General features: G+C 40.3%; 1 protein-coding gene across 3 annotated transcripts in view; it reads right to left on the reverse strand.

Annotated features, from left to right (window-relative positions):
* Positions 1-21,281, reverse strand: part of LOC119182654 (uncharacterized) — a 60,159-nt gene that overhangs the window by 7,188 nt on the left and 31,690 nt on the right. For all 3 annotated transcript variants that reach the window (XM_075888876.1, XM_075888875.1, XM_075888874.1), the window contains exon 12: positions 680-772. In XM_075888876.1, the coding sequence (XP_075744991.1) occupies positions 680-772 (93 nt within the window). The remainder of the gene's footprint in view (positions 1-679; positions 773-21,281) is intronic.

Here is a 21,281-nt window from a genome sequence, read left to right on the forward strand (position 1 = left end):
TCCAAATGCAAAATAGATTGCTGGCGATGGACAGGGTTCAGAGCCAGCGACTTTCAAGTTTTCTTTTGCACTGAAATATTCTTCTACAGCCCACTTTTCACACATGAATGCAATTGTAGACTCTCTACATTTATTTTTACAAAAAATTACGAATTGTTGGGTGATCCTGTCATGGAGTGTTTCATGACAAAACCCGCAGCAACCAATACTGAATGTCCTTCTAGATACAACTCCGTTCAACTTTGAGAATTTTGCTTGAAGTTCAGTGCAAACTGTTTCAAGAACTTCACCACTATTGTTTTAATAATTTGAGCAGGACAGACTGGCCGAGTGTGTTGAGCAACCGTAATGTAGAGAGCATGCACCCACGATAGGCACCACAAAAGTTTGGGGGAAAATAATCATTTCGCAGTAAGCAAGTAATTTAAACACCATGCCTGCTTGAAAGTTTATCCTGCTATTAAGTGCTTTTTTGGGAACTTTTGGGTTCCGTTTGCAGGAAACATGGCATGTAAAGTGGAAAGTGAGACATTATGCTACTGAACCCAACAGCATTGCATGAAGTTGTGGGCTTTGGCTTAAACACGAAAATTCGAGAAGTTTTCACTGCCTGTCCTGTCATTTCTTTTCCACTTATGCGATTTTTCGCTCATACTTCTATAATATGTTCACTACATACCAGCCAGGACGTGCTGCAGCGTCCAGTTTGTCAACGAGTGCCTTCGCAGATGTTACAGGTGGCGAACAGTCATCCCCGTTTCCTTGGTTGGCCCTGCACAGTAGAGAGAGGCACGCGCTACTGCAGCAAGGAACAGTTGTTCTTTCGATACATAATGCTTACGCTAGTCAAGTGAACACAGTGCAATCTTCTATTAAATGCTGAATAAGAAAGAGCATGGCCATGCAAGGTTTTCTAAATTGTGCAACATTGTTGCACATTCCAGTGAAGCTTACTTCTAGGAATTGTTAAAATAAATATTAACTATGACAAAGACAATTTTTCTGTTTCAACATTTCTATCTTATTTTCCAGCTGCTACATATGTGCAGCAAAATTATTTAAAGCATTATTCTCGCCACGGGAATGTGATTTTACATTTCTATATTTCAGTGCTTACATAAGCAATGAAAAAAAAAAGAGAGAAGGTGAAGAGGAAGTTGCACCTTCTTTGCAGCAACTATAAATCGAATACATATTTTTCACCTTTACCCACTTTTAGTAATCCTGCCTTGATTTCTAGTTTAATGTCAGCTGCAACTTTAGAAGATTCAAAAGCGTTTTTGAGCAACTCACTTAGCAGCAAAAATAAAAAAGAAATTTATAGAAAATATAGCACAATTTTTTATGTTAGTTTATGCAGGCACTGCACTATAACTCAAAGGTGAAGCAGTAGCAGACTACACTGCAGCACTTTGTGTGACCTCTGCTGCTGGAACACTCTGTGATTAAATCTGAGATATGTCTGAATTGCTACGGCTTGACTGACAAGCTTTTTCCAGGTGTGATTTCATGTATTTTTATTTCAATGGCAATGATTTTCAATAATCTTATTATCCGTGAAAAAAAGTTGCCAGTACATTAGAGCACCAAAATTTTCTAATTATGTAATTATCTCTCATGAGCATTTTGTTGTTTTTCATAAAATTATGAAAAGGGCATGAAAATTTATATTGTGTATGTTTACATGAAACTTGTGTGCCGTTATCGGCCTATCCCAAGTTCATTGGTGGAGCAAGGCATCATCCAATGATCTTGAACCCACCATGTGCTGAAACAATGAATTGTATTTTATTCCCTGCAAATATTTGTTTCATCACATAAACAAATTTCCTGCCATCTTAGGCTGCGCTTCCCATCTCACTGTTCCAATCACGATGTTCTTATTGACCATCTGTTGCTTTAATTTCTCATGGTTAGCCATTTTTGCACCAATTCACTCTGCTGTCTTGCTCTCTGTAAAATGGATACTGACACTAAAATTTTGCTGCAATCTGTTCCTGGCAGTATGTATGTCATCACACGACATGTCGTTTTCTGCAGCATGCAACAGATCATCAATTTCAGGCTTGTTAATACCAACCAGTTCCGGTTTTAAATCGACAAGCCACCGGGTGCACCTATCACCACCTAGCAAGTGCAACACTTGACCATGTCAGCACACTGAACTGTGACTCACTTCCACACGGTTCGCATCAGGAAGTTTTTTCTAACGGGAAACGGGACAGTAATGCCATTAAACACAAAACTTTCAGCTCTTGTGCAGTGGCCATGGACTCGCAAGCAGCTGCTGAGTAAGTCTGCTGGAGCAAATGCGACCAAGGAAAAATACCGCCTATGATGTCGTAACCTGCTGCAGCGAGGTAACCTAAGGGAAACAGGGGGTCCCTTTTTGAGGGTGTCAAGAGCGTGATGGAGTCGATCACTCGTGCGAACTTCAAAATTAATTTAATTTACCTTCCATTCATTATACAGTCTTGATATTTTGCAGATGAAATACGAATGCTCAACGAAATTGATCCTGAAGGTTATCTAGGTCGCAAAACTTGGAAGTGAATCTTTATTTTCATGTTTGAGACTACATGAAGGATAGCGGGAGTAAAAGCTGTATTAAAACAGCTTGACTAGTTCCCGCTACCTAAAATGAATGGGTCGGAAGCATTGACATACAAATAAAAAACATACTATACAAAAATATGGCAATGTCAATCAATATAATTACATAATCTCAACTTTGTGCCAGTATCCCTTTAATGCTAAGCCCACTATTTATTTGTTCCACTGCATGCTGTGTAATTCTGTCTTCTTCATAAGATCTTTCGTTATTTTCCAAGTTTTTTTTTTTTACTCGATTATATTAAAACTAGCGAAATGAAATGGTTGTACACTTTCCACTATAAGAACAGTAGTGAACTGCCTAAACTACCTCTCATCAATTGGGAATGTCCACTGTATGCACATCAGTACCTTACTGTTCTTGGTGTCACAACACAAAGGTGTAACCACACATCTGTTTGTAGACGAAAATTCACTTTCGAGATGCAACTTCCCAGGAAAGCAATGTAATTTGCCTGCTGGGGAGCAAGTCTTGAAAAGAGAGGGACAGGCTGATTGGACGAGTTGGTAGAATTCCTTGATAAGAAACAGCGCTTACCCACAGCACAAAGGAAGAAGTAACACAAGCAGCACTGTATGTGTCACTTTTTTCTTCGTCTCGTATGTTAAGAGCTCTTTTATATTTATCACGAAGCAAGTCTTCTTCACCTTTCTGCAAGTACAATTTTTTTCGATGCAAGGTGCCTACACTCAGGTAGTGTATGGTTAACTCCTGGTGCACAACCTTGGGACGCATTCTGTGATAAACATTCGATTGTGCTGCACAAGATTGGTCCAGGCACTTCTTACAGTCAATTGTAAGAACAGCAACCGAAAAAGGCAGTGCTACCAATAAGGTTGTAGTATGCTAGGAAAACAACATGCACAGAATGGTCAGACACACCGTTTCGTCCGACAGAACACATATAAAATGTACTCCAGACGACTTTGATGGGATTGAGATATAAGCACTTGAGCTGGAAAATCGAATTAAGCCTGCTTTGTGCCTAGCTTAATGCAATCGTGCACTGACAGTTTGCGAAAATAGCAACCAGTGCCTCCTGAACATCTCTGAAATCGCGACACCACATAGCACTCAAGCAAGACATTAATACAAATAAATTGTAAAAGTTATTGTACTTTTTCAATTTCAAGCTTCAAAAAACAATACCCCCCCAAATTCAATTATAGTAACTATTTTTTCATGCAATCAAAATATTTCTGAATACCCTTTGCAGATGATTAATATGTGAAGCATTCTGCCAAGACTTTTCCCTTTTACCAATTGACTGTATAATTCCTTTCATTCCCTCGTGACGTTGTGTTTTGTTCTGTTATGGAATGTGTGCTATGCTGTGCCCCTGTATGTTAACAACTGCTCCTTATATAGAAGTCTATTTAAAGCAAAAAACAAGATACACAAAAGGGAACAAATGGGCAATAAAGTGAGTGCTTGCATTGCAGGTCTGTTCATTCCACTTGGGTAGTATTGGGTTGAACTGCCCCTCTTGGTGGACACCTGGACCTGGTCTAATTCACCATTGACTGATGGTCAACCATCCACCCATTTGTTCACCAGATCATCAGGATGCTGCCTGCTTGCCCCATGCTGCCACAAGTTGCTTGTAAATCTCCACAGTGCTCACGCACTGCTCACAAGTGAACCGAGACATCCAGCGCTGCCTTTGCTGAACTCTTGCTATGCTGTCCACTCAGCTATTGATGCATCAAAAACATACACTAGCAACCACAAAAATGAATGCTGCTGGACTGTTATCAGGCATTGAAACAAACTTCCCCATGAGACAGGTAAGGCTGCACAGTGCAAGAGATTCCCAAGTCGAACTTATTATGATACAATTTTAAGCTGTTAAGACATTTAAGTATGAATTTGGCACAAATGTGGAGTTATGATTTAGCAAGCGCTGTAGTGAATAAGTGATATTTATAGTGTAATTTTTTTCCTGCTTTTGGTAGCATGGAAAGGGGACAATATAAAATATGTTGGAGAAAAAAGAAAAGAAAAGCAAATAGAAAAAAAGGAAACACCAACAAGACAAACCAAAAAGTTTTTATTATTTTTTTCTGGTCACAAAAACACGTACAAAAATAGCAGAGGAGATCACAGGTTCAAGAGAACTATTGCCAGAATGAGGCAAGGCAGTGAAAGGCCACTGACATATACGCAGAAGAGTGAAGTACAGGCAACATTCACATTCCCGGGCATCCACAACTGATGCTGCCACATCACACTCCCGGAGCATGTATACATTTTAACAAGAAAAAGTGCTTGAGCACTCAACAATAGAACTCTCTACACTCTTGCACAATACTTAAAACAATACCTTCATTCTGGGTGCATAGTTTGAGTAGAGAGTGAACAACAGACACAATAGCGTAAAGATACAGTACGCACACCCTTCAGTTTCAGCACAAGTTTAACACATGTCACGAAAATTTCGCATAACAGCCGCTGCTTGCTACCATGGTCACTTTTGGAACTGGGCCATACAGTAAATCTTGTGCAAACTTTCATAAGTTGCATAGAAGAAAAATATGAAATTCTCATTTCGACATCGTTTCTTCTCTTGTGAGCTGACGCAATACTTCTAATAACAAAAAAACTTTTAAAAAAAAAAGGGGAATAATCTGTAACATCTATATGTTTCTACAGGTCAAAGACAAACCAGGTAAAAACATTGAGATATATGCAGAACAACAGTCTTGACTACAAAGAATGAATGGAGGCCTCATATCGAACAGAAGCGATACAAAAAATGGTAATCCCCGAACACTATAGTAGCTCAAACAAACCAGGACACGATAGTTACACAAGAGTGCACACATGCACAAAGCTAGAGCTGCGTGTGTGTCTTCGTGTGCCTTTCTCGACTCCTCATTTATTTGCACTACCATGTTATCCAGAAATGCCACACCAACAGTCGAAACTTCAAAAAAGGTATAGTTCAGCAACACCATCTCAAAGAAGCATTGCCAAAAAGTGTTTCACTTGCTAGAAAATATTTCTAGCCAAAAGCAATGTTCTTGCACATAAAAAGTCGGAAGAGACAATAAGAAAGAAAAGAAATAGTGGCAATGAAGTCAAGCACTATCCTCAGTAGCTTGCAATGATGCTACCGATTTTTGATAGAGTCTGCTGGGATGTGTATAATTTTTTAACTGCTAAAGATAAATTAAACTGTGCTGTAAGGAAACCGGAAAAATAACATAGCATGTTTTCAGAACACTTACTAAACCAACATGGACAAAATTCATTTAATTAAATGGGGTCGTGAAAGGTCTGCCTAAAATTTTTAACTACATGTTATACCTTGACTCGTTTCATCGTCTGCATTCATTTACAGCTATAAAGGCACAATTTCAATTCCCCAGCCCACGTTGCCCTCAGCTCTACAGCTCACGTCACCTAACCAAGCCAATCAAGAGTCTCTCTCGTCGACAAAACATTGCATTGCAGTGAGGCCTGCTGAGCTACAGTTGACCGAGCTTCGGAGCATCATACTATTTCGACTACAGTATCAGTAGAGGCGCCATGTGCACAAACTGTGCTATCTGTCGCTAATTCATGCAAATATGGCCTGATTGCTATACAAAATGAGCCTTGACTATGTGCGCCGACATGAAGAACCCTGAACTTTTCAAAAGCCCAGACGAACCCGCCGTCTATCAGACTGCTAAAAACTGGTGCAGACGCTGTTCAGACAACTCTCATATTTCTATAGCGGGGTTACACCGTAATCACCTTCAGGACTTCGAGCACTAATGTGAGCTAAAAAATTGCTGTAATATACTAGCATCCATATAAATTTATAATTTTAGAATGGGTGAATATTAACGATATGTTTATGATTTCAAATGCCTCATGATGACGTCACCATGCTAGTGCCCATGGCAACAGGCAATGACATCACAGTTTTAGGACTGCAAGAATTCCAGAATTTCGAAGACATGTTTTTAAATGTATACGGAATACTGCACCGAAATATTTAGGAATCGGCTTGCTTTGATGTCTACTAAAGGCAGTAAAAATTACAACTAGGTTGCTTCATTTTTTTGTCCACGACCCCATTAAATCAGTGACATCGCAACAATAGCATCAATCTTCCCCAATGAAATTCAGGAGTGGTGGAAGAAAAATAAGGAACTTAAATTGTTTCATCAGTGTAGAGCAAAAATACAAAAATAAAGCAGGACAGTATAGAGATTATCTTATCAATAAATAATGTAAATTTGCACTATACTTTGTACATAACTGTGTTTATATTAAATTCCAATTTTCAATTACTGCCCATTCTGTGATGTACTTTCTGGGAAGTGCAACATTATCTACAAGCCCACCAGAATCATGGATGATAAGCCCACCGGGATCATGGATGATGACACTGCACCTTTGGCTTTTACTTTAGTGTCTTGATATCGTTTAAAGGACCGACAACTAATTTATACCATATCAGTTTTCTTTAGTGAAACAGAAAGCTTAACTGCCACAGTAAGCAAAGAACGCCATGGAACTTTATCGGAATTTTTTTCCGCTACATATGCTGCACACAGTGGCACACGAGTCCAATAGTGATCACCCACCAGGAAACTAGTTGGGCCTTATCGACAAAACGATTATAGCAGCAGTTGGTCTTTGTGTGCTGCAATATAATGTGCACACACGTGTCCAAGTAAACATGGTTTCTAGGTTTTAGCAGTTGTTGCAAAGGCAAACTACTTCACAGCATCAACCCCTTTTACATTGTAATAAGCATGGAATAAAGTGGGGATGCCTAACTGAATAGAGACTGTATCTATAAACATAAATTACAGTGCATCTAAACAACTGTGGACTGTGTACACCAATCCAAATGTTACCTTCATGCAGTAGTAACGCCTCTCTGTCCATTAGGCAGCCTGATGTACGTTTTTACAACTTTGAATATACAAGTCCTAAAAATTTACAGAAAGAATACTCAATTCTGTTGTGATAACTCAGTGTTTTTCAATTTCCATAAGTATATAACCATATGGCCTAATTGGTTGATGGTCCCTTCGAGACAACACCTACCTAAGGAAGATTCAACAGCAATAGAGATAACGTAATGACAAAAGATTAAATAAGATGCCAGAGGCTGTATTTTCAAGTAATCTACAGTAACTTGCATTTCTTTTGCCTTTAGTTGGTGGCTGGTACACAATGGTGGCTAAGTACAAGCTAATAACAAAGTGTGTAAAGAATAGGAAACAAAATGGATCAACAGATAATATGGCCTCAATACACACGTATTAACTTGGGAATAATGCTTCGCTTTATTCTTCAACGTTGTTTGTGTCCGGTTTTTGTAAGCCCTCACATTTGACACCAACAAGGCACAGATTCACAACCTCAATTAAAAGAATGTTAATAAATGTTTCTTCCCACTTGGGCCTCCCCCCCGGCTATTCCCACTAAATGTACACTAAAGAATTTTACCAATATACTAGTCTAGAAGCTGATTGCTACTTTCTAAATTGGCCTCTCATTTTAGCACTGTGTAAAACAATCATAAACACCCCACAAACTACATTTGCTCTCTAGGTTCATATAAATACACACTTGATTGCAAACAGGAACACTTGTGCCTGCCATGTATTGCTTTTTGTATAAATTTTCAACAGGAGAAAAAAAAATAACGGTGCATGAGAAAAAAAACAGTGCATTGGCATTTTGAGTTCATTTGCACTCATAAGACTCTACGGTAGTAACAACTAATAACTGTCAATATTATAGAACAGTGACTGACATGTGGTAGACCGGGTGTTGAGGTTGAGAACATCATACATGCAAGTCAGATGACTTGATATGTTTCCACTTGATGGCACACGTCAAATAAAAGACGATAACAGCTTGTAATGACAAAAGGTCAAGAACAGGAATACATGCTCCCCAAATGTCCCTATAAATCTAAGCAACGACAATTTCCAAATTCTACAATGACCGGTTCATGAGCTCAACAGTCCTTTTAAAGGGCCAATAAACACAACTGTGCAGTTGCCTATTTGTAATGAGGTAACTGTACACATGTACAATGTGAACATGTTGCTGTGAGAATTTTGCAAATAAGTTGTGCAATAATGAAGTTTGAGACAATAACACAACTATTTTGGCTAGTTTTGGTTCCTTTCTTAGCTTGACCAACCTTCTCCGCAGCACAGAGGGGCAGGTGTAGCCCATCATCACGACTACACTAACATCGGCATTGCGCAAAGCCAGTCAGTGCTGTGCGATTTGGCCATGCGCAGCATTATGCCATTTTGCTAGTGACGCGAACTGGACAGGAGCATGGGAAGTGTTTTTTGAAATGAAGCATCTGCCCAGCATGCAGCACTGTGATATTGACAAAATTTGGTAGCTACAGCTTGTATGAATTCTCTGTATGAATCAGTGAACTTGTTTATTGGCCCTTCAAGAAAGGATTGCGATGATGTAGCTCAAAAAAGTTAATGCAAAAGAAAACGAGGAGTGGTACTTCCACATGTACAGTACTCGCAGACTGAAGTGGTACAATTAAGGGCTAAAGAATGCATATATTTTCGTTTCCATCCTCTCCAGTATGGATCACAGCGGAGTAATTTCGACTCAAACACGTAGATAAGCACCAACAATACCTGATGAGGCCAGATACATTGCGACACGGCGTAGTCAACTCCATTAATTTTGCACACCAGTCGTTTTACCCCCAAAAAATGATGTTGCGTTTCAATCCGTGAGCACTGTGCACCTCAAAGAACACTTTTTTCTGCTACTCCCCATACCCCAGAGCCCTAAAATAAGATTTACTGATGCCTCCTTCCAGAAAAAAAGTATGTAAAGCATCTAAAAAAGTGAGCAAAATTTCAGAGAAGTTGCTTCAACATAATGCTCTTTCAAGCTTCAACACTAAAATAATTTTACATTCAGTGTCGGAACACATGTATGTATCAATTTAAATACCTCACGGCATATAAATGCATGACCCTAGCTTCTCCTACGTGTATACTTCATCAACCAGTGCACAATAAAACAAAATATAAAAATATTCCTTTCCAAGCATTCTCCACAAATGGCACGTGGTCCCAGCAGCAGCCCGTGCTATCATACGTACTGACAATCCTACTTTGGCGCACAGTACATTGAATGGGCGAATTGTGGCAGTGAATGAGAAAGTGGCAATGATATAAATGGGAGACGTAAAACTGAGTGCGGCGGGATGTAACATGAGAATAAATTACCAAGGCCGGAGAAATCACAATTTGTGACCAGTAACGGATAGCAGTAAGCTAACGAGTCAGTAACACTGAATTACTCGTTAGCAAGACAGCATGCGCTTTCTGCAGAGACCAACAAAGCGAACACAAAAAAGAAAAGCAATGAGCATGGCAAGGAATGTCACAATATGAAGTTTTTGGTTAATAATGGAAAGGAAAACAGAAAAAAAAAGTGTTGAGAGGCAAGGTAAAGAAAGCAGCAAGCAGCAAGCAAATCACTCCTGCGATTCGCCTGAACTGGGATTGTCCTTTGGCTCCGATTTTACTGACACGTGCTTATCACCGTGCATACTACGGACAGTGCGCCTGAAAAACAAGGAAGGCCTTGTAAGAAAGTGATATTTCTCGATTAGGTACAGTGCACCGATTATGTGGTGCACTGTAGGCACACTATGGACACCACTAGCCCTTAAATAGGACATGCAGTGTTAGTCAATACTGATTGCATGTCCATGAAAAATCTGCACAACTACCCCGATTTACTCAAGGCGATGTGAAACTCAAGAATAAAAATGAATATCAAGTGAAATCGAAATCTAAAAAACGGCAGGAAGGGAAAGATGGAAGCTTGCAATGAAAATAATGATAATAATAGGTAAACAGGGGTTCTGTGCTGCAACCCACGTTTCGACAAGTGGACTTGTTTTGTTAAAGAACTGAAATCAGTTCTAGCCTTGAAGAAGACAAGTCCACTTGTCGGAACAATGCCCCGGGCACACAACCCCTGTCTACGGATTTTTAAAAATCAAACTGAACTGATGAATCTGATTTTAAGGAGCCCAAAGTGCCACATTTGCCGAGAGCAAAGTTATTGAACGCAAAAAACGCAAAAATACAAACATATGATGAAATTGGCACTTCCACTGTGGTGAAAGTAATGTATCAGCTGCAATTTATAGTACATATCAAACTTCAATGAAGGAAGACCTTGTCAACCAATAAAAACAAATACTGTGATATTGCTGTACATCATACATTAAGAAGGCAAGTTTTTGCACTTTTGCAACAGCTGTATAGGGTTTGCTATTTCATTACACGCATCCAGCAACACTGTTCCCTACAAAACTGAATGATGTCCCTTCTAGCTGTGCACCTGGTTCGTACACCGTGGCAGCACAGGATTGAGCATGGTTTCAGAGATCTCTGGTGCGGCAAGAACATGCAGCCACATCAATAGGTGGCTGCATGAAATGCTTGCGACGAAAACATTTGATGCAGCCATTCGTAAACACAGGGTCCTTTGTCTGAGCCCACATTTTGACAACTGGACTTTCAATACAGCTTTTCTCTACAAACAATTTCTGACTGGAATGCCCTCCCTAAATACATTTTTGAGGAGGTAAATTTTCAAGCGGCACTGAAGCAATTGTTGTTTCAGTGGCCTTTCCTTTTTTTACTTTTTTTTGAGCTTGTTATATAAGTACAGGTACATAATATACTTTTAATCGTGAATTTCTATTTGATTGCTAGTCACATTATTGAATTGAATTGAATTGTTTATTCACAACAACAAAGTTGCGTGGATGACCAGGCAAAAAAAGCTGCATTGAGCAGCTTGAGGGGAACCTGGCCACCTCATACACTGGGCAGCTTAACAGCGGTCACACAAAAACATGGTATACATCATGAATGAACTAGCTTAAAAAACACAAAAACAGTAAACATCCATGATGAATTTGTAGTCCTGATTTCTTTGTTAGTTTATTGTGTTTTATGTTTGTTTGATCTTTCACTTTTGCTTGGGCCTGCCATAGCCTGCCGTATCGCAAAATAAATAAATAAATATAAAAGAATGTAAGGAATGCAAACATGGATAAAATAAAGAGAACACAAACGCAACTACCTACTGAAAGAATGCACTGCAGCAGAAAAAAAAAAAGCAGATATAAAGGCTTATCTGCGCACTTGCAGGGGCCATAGTACATCCAGTCAATTGGCGTATGCGGGAGTCTACACGAAAGATAACTGTTCAGAAAGTTCATCTCTTCTTTGCGTAAATTAATCAAAAGGTGGCTCACGCTTGCACTTCCAGTACTATCGACATGCCAGGCCTCAATTCATTTTCGCTGCAATGCACCCTTTCAGCAGATAGTTGGCATTTGTGTTGACATGTTCTATTCTCTTGTGTTCCAGTGTGATGCCTAACCGTATTTTATAACAAATTGTTACCAAATAGCTCATTTTTCCGTTGTTCCAGACCACATCAATTAGAAAAAAAATTGAGCCGCTTAGTGTTTTTCTCGGCAACTAAGTACAGCAAGTTTGTCAGAAAGATAAGTTCAAAAACAGAAATAAGCAACTGTTTTCAATTAATTTCTAAAAAGGTCATCATCAGGTTTAAAGTGCTACTCACGCCTATTTCTTTCTATGGTTTTTGTTTCTGATATCCCTTTGTATGTTTCTTTGTTGCTCTTTTAAAAGCTTGCCTTGTTTGCAGGGCGGAGCTCGATCTGACACAACTAATCTGCTTGCCTAGCTTAACTGCAAGAATTTCATTGCTCACAATCACATGGGACAGAGAAGGGGCATGCAAATATAAGAGTATAATGTAGGTTACATTTGAACCTCGCTACAATGAAACTTTTGATTCAGTGTCTACTTCGCATAAAAGACAATAGACAAATCGTGAAGGTACTTATGCTTTTACAAACTTTGTGTGAAACTACTTAGATATGAAATTTTAAAAGCATGTATATCTGGGCTGGTTTATTCAGACTCGGTAAGGGATGCTCCATGGGTATTAACACTAACCAAACATCCCCCTTCAGGAAGTTTCGTGGGTATTATGCCCACTCGAGCTAACAGCAAGGGCAATAAAAAAATGCTCTTGGAATGTCAATGTAGTTGCTATCAATCAAGAAACAAAGGGAGGGAGAGCGGAGAAGAAAGTACAGAGGCAGAGGGGCACCAAGGTTCGTCACATTACACGAAGGACTGGCAGTGAGAGTAATCGGATGAATACCGAGAAATAGAAGCTATAGTAAATGATAGCGGAGGGTTTGGTAAGGTGATCAAATTAAGAAATCTGCACGCATAAAAAGGAATCAGCTCACGCGTGACAAGTTAATTTGGAAATCACTGTGTCCTGCAATGGACAACAGGAATAGTGCTGCTTATGATGACAACAGGCAACAAAAGCTTGCCACACAATATTCACGGCAAAATACTCATGTTTCATTGTTGGACCCCCACTGGTACTTCTAAATGAAGTAAAAAGCTTGGTATATACCGTAATTACTCGCGTAATGAAAGCATTTTTCTTCTAGAAAAAATCGGAGCAAAGTTGCAGGTGCATTTTTTATGCGAGGCACATTTAACAAAAACTTTTTCTGGGTGAGCAAAAATGTGGTAATGTGAAAAATGAAAGTTAGGTGGTTCATCCTTTCTCAATTGACATACGTGTAGGCAGTTTAGAAACCGCTTCTTTGTTGCACTTTACTCATCTTAGGTTGTTGAAGACACTACGTTCTGCAAGCTGTCGCTGCGCCGCCTGCGCACTCACTAAAAGCATCTTGTGGCTTTTCTTTCTCGCAACCATTTAACCACAACAATGGCATCAGCATTGATCTCGAGGGGTGCCCACAAGCGTGCGCTACGATGCACTTTGCCAACTTCGTGGCAGCCTGGCACGACAACCGCTACAATGCCACTGACATTGCACCAAGCTACCACCTAAGCATCCAAAACAAACAATCGATAACAAGGTCAACGACAGAATGCAGTTTCCGTCTCACTCTTCAGTTGAGAGGTTACTGAAGAAAAGGTAGCCTATATCTTGCATTCCTTAAAGTACGCGCAGATAGCAAGCACGAAAAGCAAATTGCAACTAAGGCAAAAATTGGGGGTGCTACCATGTTCCGAAATAGCCAAACTATTTTTTCTGGTTTTCCAAAAACCTGCGACACGATGGCAATGAATGACCCTTCGCGACAGCAAACCATGTCGTCGTTGTTCGACAATCACGGGCACGTGGTTGGGCCTTAAATTTTCGTATTTTAGGAAGTGACCGTCCGTTAGTGCAGGCAGTTTCGTGACCTTTGCCAACTGTGTGCTTATCAGCTTCAATGTCTCTACACTCGCACTGTTTGTGAATGCCACTATGATACACGGATAATAATATTGATAACAATATTAAAAAGACAGGGGATGTGCTAGGTGCAGATAGAAATAAGAACAATACAATGTGCCACAGCGGGCGAGGGGGGAGGGAGCGAGCGAAGGTGGCCGACGGAGGTCGGCACAATAATAAAAACCGAAAGAGATCTAACGGGCAAGGAGGCGACAGGTGTCGGTTAGCAGGACAGCTGGGGATGAATGTAGGTGGTGCGTTTTTTATGCAAGTGCGTTAATTGCGCGAGTAAATACGATGAATTAAGGACACCGTGCTAAGGTGAACAGTGTGAACTAATGTGTTATATCAAAATAATTGTTATAATGTCTGCTTGATACATCTTGTTTTATGTGTATCACGTGAAGGTAAGGAAAGCACACAGAATGTTATTTGTAGTATTGTAGACTGTTACTTGTAGTATTGTAGTATTTGTATAATGTTATTTGTAGTTTTAATTTCGGGATAAGGAAAAGAGAAATTAAAATGAAACAAAAAACAACACACTGAAGACTGAACTCCTACCCAGCATAAGTGGTGAATTATGTTCCATTAATCATTGAAATTGTCATGTCATGGTATCATCTCCATTTTGCAGGTGAACCCCATAATGTTGTTCCAAGACCACGCAAAGACACTGTCACTATATAGGTGGTTCTACACTGTTCATATTGTCCTTTCTCTGCTCCTTTCAAAAAGTGTTAACAGCGCAAAAAACGATTAGAAAAAGACGAGACAACAGAGGCGAAGAGCGATGACTTCCAACTAGCTTTCTATTTCAACAAGAAGGGCATTTATAAAATGCAAGAGAGAGAGTGCGAGGCTGAAATGAATCCGCTCCGACCTATCGAGTCGTCAACGTCAGCCCTTTCAAACTACTTTATTCCTTTATTTGGCACCTTGCTGCAAACTTAAAGGGTCCTCCCTCTCTCACCCTTTCATGATTATCATGTTAAGTGACCGATGCGTTCAGCTTCTGGCAGCATGATCATGGCGTGATTAAGTCAGTGCTGTGTGCTATCACAATGTTTTGAGTATTGGTTTAAGTGGCAAGCTTAGAAACGTCCATCATGTATGAAGCATTTAACACTTGACTAACTGAAAAGCAGTGTAATCAAGTCTGACGCTTTAGAGTAGTTTAGTCAACATATTATTACTCGCTTGACATTTAACCACGATAGTGTGAAATGGAGAATACTTTTGCGACTGTACTTCTTTGAAAACTCCCCCAAGCAAAACTAAACGTTCCTTAAACAATACAGATAGGTGAACTAGTTTGCGTACGTAGAAGAAAGAAAAAAATAGTATGACAATTATTCCAGTGTTTCTTCAGCAAAAAAAAAAACCCCAGTCTGCATACACAGCCTATATTTAGGACTAGATGAAGTGTGCATTATGCACCAACAAAACTTCAGCAGTTAAAATTCAGCAGTTAAATATGATGCTTAGAGGCCGTAGAATGCACATTAGCATGATAGTAGAAGCAAAACAGCAGTGCATGCACAGGCTGTTACGGTTTGATTTCAAGCAGCAACAGAAATAATAGACAAGGCAAGAAGAGCGATTGAAGCACATCACCAAAGAGCATGTTAACAACAAAACTTTTCCACAAACCTAGATGACAACCGTATTTACTTGCACAATGAACGCACTTCTTTTATAGAAAAATCAGAGCAAAGCTGAGGGTGCGTTTATTATGCGGGGCAAATTCGATGAAAACTTTTTCAGTATGAGCGAAAAAATGCGGTAATGCAAAAATAAAGTTAGGTCACTCGGCTTCTTTGTTGCAGTTCAATCATCTTCGGTGGTTAAAGGCACTATCTTCTGCAAGCTGTTCTCAAGCCGCCCGTGCACGCCATAAAAGCGTTTCGCGACTGTCTTTTCTGACAACCGTTAAATCGCAACAGTCATATCTGCTGTGATCTTCGAGGAGCACCCGATGCACGTGCTATGATACCATTATGCACTTTGCCAACTTCGTGGCAACCTCGCACAACAACCGCGATGACGTCATTGAACTTGTAGGAAGTAACCAACATTGCACTACGCTACCCCCGAAGCATCAAAACAAGCCGCGGATAACAAGGTTAACGACAGAATACGGCAGCCTCCTCGCTGCCCACATGAGATGTTACGCGCGGATAACAAGCACGAGGAGCAAATTGCAACCGAAGCGAAAATCGGGGGGTGCTGTTTTGTTGCGAAAATAGTCACGATATTTTCTGAGCGACGAGCAATTTTTTTCTAGCTTTCCATAAACCTGCAATTCAATAACGACGAATGGCCCTTCGCGACAGCCATGGCGACAGCAAATGCTGTCGTTGTCACTCGAAAATCACGTGCATGTGGTTGGACCTTGAAGCTTTGTATTTGCAGGAAGCGACCATCGGTTGGTGCAGGCAGTTTCATGACCTTCGCTCGCTGTGTGCTTGTCAGCTGCGATGTCTCTACACTCGCACCGTTCGTGGACGTGGCGCGCACAGATAGAAAAACACAACAACATGGCAGCAGCCGAGGAGGGGGAGAGGGAGCGAGCCGAGGGGGTTCGTCATAATAATGAAAAATGGAAGAGATCTAACGGGCAAGGAGGCGCGAGGTGTTCGTTGGCGAGACTGTAGAGGATGAATGGCGGGGATGCATTTATTACAGCGGGAGAAAAAAATTCTGACGATTGAAGTTGGGGGTGCGTTTATTATGCAAGTGCATTCATTATGCAAGTAAATACGATATAATGTAAAAAAACAAAACAAAGAAACAAAACAAGAAACTGCAACACAGCACTTTGGTGTGTCATTGTTGAAAGTGCAATGTTAGCAAGTCAAATAAAATTTAAAAAGTAATTGTGAATCATACTGAAGTCCCCGAGTGCAACGCCACACCTTAAATGTGAAGCTACCACAATAGGTATAACGATTTGTTGGCACATGATGAAAAGGCATCGTTCTCTAAATGTATCTGCTGTACTAATGTGCTGTGAGAATGTCACTAGGGAACACATAGAAAAGCTTTGTTTTCATAACAAAATGGTGCAGTCTCTTGGAGGAAGTAGCAGACAGCCCTTACAAAGTCACAAATATTCTGCGTGAGCGTGTTTTTGTGACGACATGCAATCCTCATATGTTATGCTTGAAGGCAACAACTTTAAAAGCTTTGCAAACTGACAGGTTTCTTCCATGTGGGCCCATAGTCAACCTCCGTAAATCTGACCTTATCAGGAACAGGGTGTCATTTTACCCCTGTAACATGGGCAAACTTTGGCTACATGCTACTACACAACAACATCAACAACAACAACAAAAAAATAAACCTTTGGAATTGATAGCAATAATAGTGGGTGTCTCAATATGCATAAGATTTCATGCTATTTTTAGGCACTGTTTTCTACATAGTGGCATGCTATAGTCATGAACAGCGTTCAAACATTAGTGCAAAGCAAGTAGTTCACACTATTATATGGTTCCCAGCTCACACTCCATGTGAGTCCCCCGTTCCCAACTTTAACGAGAAAGCTCAGCACGTCACACGAGGTCTCACTTACTGTACTCGCGATGGAGCTTCACATTAGACAGATCTCAGGAGGTTGACTGGAGGCGACTTCAAACCAGAACGTTTTCCAACCCGGTGCACATAAATTGCATTTACCCGAACTATACCCAGATGTCTCGTGTAAGCTATGTAGCAGGAGACACACCACCCAAGAGCATAATTTACGGGAATGCACACTGATACGGGACGCCAATGCAGTCTCCCCAGAACAGCGTGGGGCGCGGTGGAGAGCGACACTGATCAGCTCAGATCGGGCAGACCTAATATGGGCCATTCAGCGAGCACGGGAGAACTCTGAGATACAGGGTCTCTCCGCCACCCCTAGCATGGCTTAGGCCCGTGCCTCAATCTGCTGGTTTGATGAATCAAGTGTGTTCACTCACTCACTGTAGTCTCATCAACAGCCTACCTCAAAAAAACAGCCATTGGCTAGACGTAAATGCAGCCACTACGTGATGTGCACGATTGCATGCATTGTTGGCTATGGTCATAAACTACCTGAGAGCAAGATTCATTAACACTTCTTTTACAATTTTCGTATATTCCAATCCATCACAACATCTTAAATAAAAAATTCTGACTTGAAAATATTATAGGCTCAGTCTTGAATGTTTATTTATCTAGCCATTGCTACTAAAGTTGCACAACTGAACTTATCGAATTGAGTTTGTTCTGTAGTAAGTGTCTCCAAGTGTTTCACGATGACAGCTTGCGAATGGCACTAGTGGCAAAGTGCACTCAACCGAGCGCATTGATGTTAGCCCACGTCACAGGGCATGAAATATAGCAATATACAGCAGATAGAATGGAAAAGTGGAGTTAGACACTCCATTTGGTTTTGGCTTAATAAATGAGTCATGCTCCTAAAACCATGACAACCCACTACAAGCTTTATAATATTATGTCGGTTTTATGGGGTAAAGGTGACTTACGCGACTTTTGTTTAAACAATGCATAAAAGCAATGAAAGTATGCAACACCTTCTTCTAACAGAAGTGAGTGGCGTACAAGCTGACATGGCTTAGCGCTAAGTCTCACCATGAATGAGTCCATACCAGCACAGGCTATGTCTTGCCATGAATTTTTCCAACATACATGCACCCAGTGTCAGAAAACGGAAAACACACTTAACACGAACTAAGGTGCCGTGATTTAGGCCTTGCTCGCATTCCGATGGTTTTTGATGATCTGCGTTTATCGGGCTAAATGAAGAATGAGTGAACATGACATCATTACCAATCTTGGAAACACCAGAGGCTGCGATAACAAGTCATGGCAGCAGGCATGACATTTATTACCATAGTGCATTTCACTTGCTTTTCTTTTGGCTTGATGAGAAACATACATCCTCCCTGAATAGGACTGAAGCCCCTGAAGTCCACAGTAGCTGAATCTTGGCAAAATTTATTTCTTTTAATAACACTGTAATCCGTTCCTTTTGCACTGCCACATCGTTCAAATATTGATATTTTGATAATGATCATCAAATCAACATCGTTCAAATATTATCATGGCAGACTTTGTGTAAAAAAGGGTCAGTAACAACCGTACTGGGGATAAAAGATCAAATTACAATATTTTGATACGTGAAGTAAATTGCTGTTTTCAATGTGGCCGTTCTATTGAGCTTCAAAAGGATACTGTGCTCACGATAGAACACAGTGCATGAGTCCTTCACCACACCAACAGTTTTAGTGCATGCTCTGCGAGTGCACCAGCTGTGATGAGGGGCCACACAGCAAAGGCACCATACATGTTAAAATGAATAGCCTGAGCAGCTGAGCAGGTAGAACAAGCAACCCAAAATTCAGACAAAACATGATGAAATATTTTTACTGCAAAATGCTGCACACGATTAAAATTACTGCTTCATATGCCATGGGGAAAAGAAGGAGAAAGAAAAAAAAAGGTTGTTTCCGCTCAGCTTTCTTTTCATGCATGTCCAAATGTAATACCATAATTTCTTTTGTTACTTGTAGTTCACTATTATTCACCAATTATAAATGAAGCAGACAATTGAAAACTTGTTTTGTATTTCCTTTGCAGTGGTGCCAATTCTATCCTGTGTTAGCATCATTTTCTCAGAAAGACTCCATACGGCAAATGTGGCATTTGGGACATTTTGACGAAATTATCTGCTAGTACTTTAAAGGGATACTCAACAAGAATTAGAAAAACTAACGAAGCCCGAAATTCGTCTCAGAAGATGCCACTGTTCCAATAACAGAGTTTATTTCCCTTATTTTCCAACAGTCGGTTGTATTTTTGATGAATTGTCAGCGCGCAGGGGCTGCTCGCAAGCACGAGCTGTGACGTCACACTCCCCGAGAAGCATGCATTCTAGTCCTCTTCCTTTTTTCCTCCTCTCCTCTGACCCCAATCTCCCAATCTTACCCTTCCACAAAACAGCTGGGGCTTTGCCCCAGCCAGAAGTATTGTTCGCTGCTGTTGCTGTTCATACTGGTTTTGTTAACCAAAGTGGGAGTTAAGCGAGTCGAGAGATGCAAGCGACAGCTCGCATTGTTGACTTGCCCGTTTCGTGTGTGTGACGTCATTAAACGTCACCTTCTCTATCACGGCATAGCCACTAAACACGGCAGTTTGTGAAAAACGTATTAAATTAATTATCTTCCGATAGTTTCTGCTTAGAATGAAGGTTGTCTCTATTAATCTGAGGGCCCACTCTTTCGATTTGGTTGAAAATCTTCGGCAAAAATTTTTGTTCAGTATCCCTTTAAATCACATTGGGAAAGACGCAATTCTTGCAAAACTAATGCATGCAACTATGGCAGGCTGCGAAAAACGGGCTCAGCCAATACAGTCAAACCTCGATATAAAGAACCTTGATTTAATCTGTAATGCAACTTGCTATTTTCCCTTCCCAATCTCGACTTCATTGAAACCATAAAAAAATGTTTTTTGTGAGATAACTACGTACAAGAGATAAAAATTATAAAGTGCTCACACAATGCATATAAGCAAATTATCGTACCTCCATGTCCAATCAAAGATTAGTGGACATCGGCCATCAGAAAATTGATCATTACACAGGAAACAATTTGAATGGAAACGCTAAGGCGCAGCAGAAATGCGCATATGTCAACAAAATGGATGGCACTGTTGTGTTATCTGCAGTCACAGCAGCAAGAAACTTGTGCTTGCTCAAGCCCCAGAGTGTGTCAGCCTAATTACAGAGTTTCAATTTTACGAGCAGTTGAAACATATTTGGAGTTATTTTTGGGTCGCTTTCTATAGAGCCTGATATACAGTCAAACTACACTTAAACGAACTCTGCTACAACTAAATTTCCGCATCAACGAACGTATTCAATTCTCCGCCCGCATCCATTAGGCTCCAATGTATTAAAACTTCCTCCACAATGAACAACTTTTTTATTGTTCTGCCAGTTCAATGAAACTTTCTCTGGCTACGAGTTACTTGACCAGCTAGAAATCGAACCACGCGAACTAGTAAATTGAAGTGACAACACCTTTTATCCTTAAAAATGTAATTAAAAAAAGTTCACATGACAGCGGCTGTCCTTGCTTTTATTTATCTTCTTTATCGCGCTGTCTCTAATGGGAAATTATTATTAGCTGGTCCACATTCAGAGTCTAAATTAAGCGTTTTCTTGGTTATCAGACAGCTGAAACAATCGTAAACGCACGAAAGTTGACCTAAGTACAAGTAACCCACCAAATGCTGCATAATGGTGACACCATGAGGGACGCCATTGTTTGTGGTT

The sequence above is a fragment of the Rhipicephalus microplus genome, chromosome 3 (genome assembly GCF_043290135.1).
Source record: "Rhipicephalus microplus isolate Deutch F79 chromosome 3, USDA_Rmic, whole genome shotgun sequence".
Lineage (NCBI taxonomy): Eukaryota > Metazoa > Arthropoda > Arachnida > Ixodida > Ixodidae > Rhipicephalus > Rhipicephalus microplus.